At 35.4% G+C, this 6,417-nt stretch overlaps 1 protein-coding gene across 1 annotated transcript in view; it reads right to left on the reverse strand.

Moving 5' to 3' along the window:
- Positions 1–2,916: 2,916 nt before the first annotated feature.
- Positions 2,917–6,417, reverse strand: part of LOC119189213 (CXXC-type zinc finger protein 1-like) — a 4,702-nt gene continuing 1,201 nt past the window's right edge. Inside the window, 8 exon segments of the mRNA XM_037438267.1 lie at positions 2,917–3,454; positions 3,865–4,112; positions 4,528–4,734; positions 5,280–5,319; positions 5,321–5,373; positions 5,375–5,467; positions 5,770–5,825; positions 5,828–5,955. Coding sequence (XP_037294164.1) covers positions 3,349–3,454; positions 3,865–4,112; positions 4,528–4,734; positions 5,280–5,319; positions 5,321–5,373; positions 5,375–5,467; positions 5,770–5,825; positions 5,828–5,955 — 931 coding nt within the window. The 3' untranslated portion in view covers positions 2,917–3,348.

Genomic DNA, 6,417 nt, shown 5'->3' on the forward strand with positions numbered 1-6,417 from the left:
CTACTTGGGCTTAGCATTCCTTCAATCCACCTGCACTATAGTATTTGGAAGGCCAATTACTAATCTGTTATTGATCATATCGCATTAGGCTGATAGGCGTGACCGGGACAGATGGCGTACTGGACACCCATCGCACTTGCAGCCGCATCGCAAATCTGCGCAAATTGGGGATATTTGTCAATTTTGACGTCAAAATGTGGAATGGGAAAATCTGTTGCCTAATATAGTTCGTTCCCCGATAATTACTTTTTCTATTTCAATGAGAATTGTTGCAATGTAATTTCGTCGCAGAAATGTGTGACGTATTTTATTTTATGAATTGACATAAAAATAATCCATATTAAAGCCGACAATATTATACCATTAGGTTCTTGACTATTTGTGACCACCTAAATTGTAGTCGCAGGCTGGCTGATCTTGCGTACAACAGAGTTCGTCTAGGTACCACTGCTTTGTCTATTGCTATAATCAGTATGGTAGCGCCAGTTTCTTTGGTTAAGAAGTTATAACAAATGTATTACTAGGCATAATGAGCTCTATAAATTTAATATTCTATTGCTGACCAGCGCAGTTTACTTTCTTGTAAAGCTATATATTGTAATCAAAATTTTAAAAGATGTTAATTTCTGTTTATGCGCTGTCGTCACACTTTCCATCAAACAACGGAGTAGGGACTCAAAAATTAATTATTTATTTGCAACAAGATCGGGAATACGAATTTGCATGCCGTCAATTCTTTAAAACTGGAACCAATAAGTCCATTTAATACCTTTAAAGTGGCAGTTCCAGTATCTCGCTCTTATATAAAAAGGATAGGAATATGATCATTTTTCTACCCAATCGTGACGATTGCAGCTACATATTGATGTTGTTTCGCCTCTATTTCATTATTAAATACCTCTCTCCACCTTAGACTTTCACGCTGAAACGATTAAGGTACCAGTAGAATTTTAGAAATAGATTAACATAGTGGGATGGTTTTTAAGGTTAAAGTAAAATGGGATATCATTATGTAGTCCTAGGCCGCAATTAACTTTTCATTACAAAATACCACTCGAGGGGTTTTAAGGATATTGATGGAATTGAAAAAACCAAAAGTAACAAAATGATCATCTGTTAGCCATTTAAAAACCTTAATTGACGTTGCGTTTTTGCCACTTTTAAAAGTGCTCCCGTTTAAAGTCAACTGTAACAAGGGGTCTTTATCTGTGTCAAATTATAAGATTTAGCAAAACATGTCAAATGAATTACACGCTTCAATTACACAGAGGGGAATTATATTAAAATCGCAGGGCGTACGCACGTGGTCACAATGCGTTGGGGTGACAAAATATGTTTTGATATGATAAATACACAGAAATTGTTATTGTATTCTGCGTCATCTTAGGATTGTTATGGTAATACAGTTGTCCTGTATATAGGAAATTATTTAAATAAATAAAATGCTTTTTAATAAAATGCAAAACACTACGTTCGAAATTTTCTCATGTATAAACAACCACATAATTCGATTTACTTGGTTAAAGAGAAAAATAATAAAAAGGCATAAATAATAAAACAGGTAAAAGATAACACAAAAGGTAAAATAACTTTCTTTTAAATATATCAAATAAAACATTTTTAAACAAGTAGATACGCTATATGGGTAAAGGCTTCAAATAATTAAAATACTCTAGCAATTCAATATGTTATGAAAGTATTAATTTTCGTCTCTAGTCGTGCATTGTCCAAAACCCCGAGCACGTGTCCCCCTACTCCCGATTAGGCACACGAGCGAGAAATCGCATTTTTAACGCCGACGCGCTAATATGTTTTTAATTGAACGGAACCGTAGATAACTATTTTAGTTCAGATTTGGAAACCCTTCGATGAATCATGCAATGTGGCAATATTCTATTGTACAACCAAGTGGATTCATTTCTTTACAAAAGTTTAGAAAAATACAATAGTATGAAAAGTAATAATAGCCTTAAAAGGCCAAAATAGATTATGTTCAACTTAGCGGGCAATGGGCCGCATAGACCTTGTCTAGAAATTAAAAATCTCACTGTGAACTCGAAGATAAAAAGTTAACTCGTCTATAATTTGTGGGCTAGATTTAATCTAAATCTGTTCTGTAATTTCTTCACAATCTTTCACGTTTAAAATTTTTGTACGATTTGTATAACAATTTTATTCAATTAAAAAATATATTACAAGTCGTTTTTACCACTTACTCCACGGATAGTAAAATGCATTAATAATACCAACCCTGTATAATAAACTTCTCAACAACTGGCCATGGAACTCTTCTATTACTAAAAAGATTTAGGCCCGAAACCAAAACACAGGCTTACTGCGGGTTCGCAGGCAAATAACTACCCACTGCTTGAAATTTACATATCGCATCATAATATAAAAAATCTACTTTAAACGCGCATGTGAAGACTTTGTGGTTTGTTTTTCCAATATGTATTTCAATAACACCTGTAAATTACCTATGCTTACAAATAATTTGATTTGATTTATATTATTTTTGTCAGATGTGCGTGCCCTTGATTATAGAATCTACAGACATTCGTCTCGGAACTTGTCGCTTCTTTACTTTAATTCCTGTACAATTATTTATAGAAGAAATAAAAATATATTAAACTAAAAGAAATAAAACTATATTTAAATATTTTATATAATCGCTTTATTGCAACATAGGGACATTATTTACATATTTCACAAAATGCAAAACTTTCAACAAGACACGAAGAAACAGCACATAATTTATTTTCACTTGTGAAGAATTGGAAGAAAACACTGCAGTTCTAATACAAAATAGATACATTTTTATATCTTTATAATTATTATACTTATATCTTTTTATAACCATTATTTTGTTTCCTTCTCACATAATAATGTTTGCCATATTAGGAAGCCTTAAGAATATTTTGCAATCAATAGCTATTGTATTTCATGTAATTAATAGGTCCACACAAAAGCGTTAAAAAATTACATTACTTTTTCCCTTCCTTTATATGGCATAGGGATGAAAGAAACAAAACATTGGTTTGAAACGGTTATAGAGGATTAGTCTTTATAAGTGAGATATACCGTCATCTTTAATAAATTATCCAATCGCTATTTTCGGTCTTTTCAAATGGACCAATCAGAACAAAGTTCTCATGCATATGCTTAAAAATGAATTGTTTTGATTGGTTCATTCTCGAAATCGGATTGAAGATTGAGATCGTTTATTGAAAACGACTGTTAGTCTGAAATTAGGGTTGTCACTGTTCATTGTGAATCCGTCACCAAATCGATAACTTCTGTGGGCGGTGTGTTTCCGTCGCTGTCGTCTATTCGACGAGACTTTTTATGTCAGGAGCCCTCCTTGAGTTTTCCGTTTTCATTCACTTTGGTTGTGATGCGCTCCATTACTTCGTGGTTGTATGTAGAGTGCAGCATAAGGCCGAGAACACCAGCCCTGTAGATTTCATTGATATTATTATCTAGTAAGTTGCAGGGCAATTGCAATAAAATATAATAAAAAAAAAATATTGCTGAAAATTATATGATCTAAATATATTTTTACATGGATTAGAAGTAGTTATAGTTGATCGTAAGATTCATTATTATTTATGATATTGTGGTCAAACCATTAACATTCAATTCCTAATTTAAAACTTATGTATACCTGAAGTGTTATAAATAATTATTTTCATAATCTAGCCAGCTTAGGCGACTGCATTCTTGTTAGAAACAAAAATCATTTTTTTTTTCAGGAAATAATGCAGTGTTGGTCTAAACTGTTAAGTTACTTTTGTCTTGTCTCACAACTTACACCACTTCGACTGATGCTCAATTTTCACAGACTAAAAAGTTTCTGGTACCAACCTAGACGCCATAGCGAGTCGTATGCTCCTCTCCTGTTCAACCAGCTCATCTAATTTCAGCCACTGTCGCACCCTTTCCATGTCGATCTCGGCTCGGCGCAGCTTCTCCCACTGGTAGTGGCGGAGACAGGACTTCTTCGGCGCGCGGCAGAACTCGCCCGTCGCCTCGAACACGTTACGCACTAACGGACATCCGCATACGTCCGTATCGCTCACTTTGGGATCTTTGAAATGCTCTGGACACATCACCTGTAATATGTATCATATTTCAAACACTTATATACAAATGAATGACATCATGAGCATGCCGCTTGTCTGATGGTAAGATTCGACTGGTAACTGCCCATTGAAATAAATCTCTACATAATGAGTGAATTTGAACCTTGAAGTACCTTAAGTTTTATATAAAGCATGCCGTCTCGATGATGGTAAATTCGATCTGGTAACTGATAAACATTGAAATTAAACTAAACTCTCTTGACTTCATATAATGAGTGCCATTTGTAGTGTCTAACCTTTGAAGTGATTTCTTAAGTTTTATATAAAGTATATAATTTTTATTTTTCAAAATTTTATTGTTAATTTTTGAGGGATAATATTATAATCAGATGGGCTCTTAATTTTATCTGGTTATTATTTTAAAACATATTAGTGGAAATTGTACCCTAAGCCGCTTGCAATAAGTCCCGTTGACCGGATTATAGTAGTCGCAGAACATGCTCTGTCCGTCGATGCGCGTGCGATGCCTGCTGCCGAACGACGCCTGCGCCTCGTACTTTATGAAACACTTCTCCATGTGCTTGACCGCCGTGCGCGAGTGGATCTCGTGTCCGCACGTTATGCAGTACATTGATGTTTCATCATCCGCTTCCTGTTGGTAGTGTAGAGGTAAAAGAGCAATGAATTTATGTACAAATTATGTATTATAAAAGGATTTCGAATTTAATGCTTATTGAAATAGGTAAGGCAGTAAGATAAATCCAAACTGAAACTTTTTGTAAAAGAGAAACCCAGATGGATTTTAATTCTGTGGCAATGTTGACCAACATAAGCAAACCTTCTTTTAGGAATATGGCTACCCTGTTACAACGGTGATTTTGTCAATGACAAAATGTATATCAAGATAATACTCAAAAACATTCATTTCATATTTGACTATTTTCCTATGGTTTAAACTTAACTTCTGGTCTTAAGTGGCCTATGACGAAAATTAATAATTACACATACAGAGCATATTAATTCAAATACGTTTTTAATCTACAAAAAATTATATAAGACGAAAAGCAAAGAATATAGGCGAATAGTAGAAAAAGAAAAACAAGGGAATGAGATATTATTGATTAACTTTTGGATGCGCAACCAAAGTTAGTGGCAGAGTCGAAGACAGTTGCTAAAACATAATGTGTGTGTGTGTACCTTGTCGTCGGTGTGCAGTATGGTGGTGTGTGCGCGCGCGAAGCGCGTCGATGTGTGCGTGCTGGCGGTCCAGCGCGCGCGTCTGCGCACGCGCGCAGCCCGCTGCGCACCACCTCCAGCGCCTTGCGGTTGCGCTGCTCCGCCACGCACGGCGACAATGACCACTCCTGGATACGTTGCGGCAACACCTACACAGCATTTTATTTTTACTCATTGAAAATAAGATAATATACAAGAACTGCAAGAAATGTTGACTTTTATGTTGAGGCACAAACTACAGCCCATGAACATCCACTTTACAACGAAATTATGAATATAATATATTTAGGTAACCATATTCATGAAAAATATTTTTATAAACCAAGCAACAAATACCTAAATTAATCTAAAAATAATGCTACGACAGTCCCTAATAATCCTATTTAGTTATCAACTGTATGTTCATATTCATCCAAACTTTCAATGTGATATGTCAGATCATGTCACTGACCTGATATATCCTGGAAGTAGCGAGACGCATGCCACACTGCGTGGAGCAGTACTTGAGCCGTAGAGCGCGGCGCGCGCGCACTGCGGCCCGTAGCACTGGCGCGGCTCCGAGGTCTGCAGGTGAGCGATGGACTCTTCCGGCTCGTGCTGCTCGCGCTCGTGGTGCTTCTTCTTTATACGGTTGCTGCTGTGAGTTTTAAAAATGCTTTTAAGTGATAAGTGACCACCTCGTTGGTTAATTAGGCATATAAAACATAGTTCAAATTGTATTGATTATAATTGACCATACTTCATAATAGGAACACATGAAACATCTTTTTATTTAATATATAATTATAAAAGATGGAAAGAAGAGATCAATCAGCTGAGACCTTGCTGCATGAGAGTTGCAGCAGAAAGTATACTAAAAGCAGCTGGAGGAGGCCTATGCCCTAAGGCACATTGAAACAAGGGACATCATATAAAAGCTCGTTTTCGTATTTAACTATGCAAAATGTTTGTATCTTGTTTTGATAATAAAAGGGCTAATTTATTTTATTAATTATATACATAATTATAGTGTAACTTTAGGGTTTAATTTTTTCTTCTAAATAAATTATAGAAAACATTTCTTTATTTACAACTGGCTGCCTGCCTGAGCAGTTTCTTA

The sequence above is a fragment of the Manduca sexta genome, chromosome 13 (genome assembly GCF_014839805.1).
Source record: "Manduca sexta isolate Smith_Timp_Sample1 chromosome 13, JHU_Msex_v1.0, whole genome shotgun sequence".
Lineage (NCBI taxonomy): Eukaryota > Metazoa > Arthropoda > Insecta > Lepidoptera > Sphingidae > Manduca > Manduca sexta.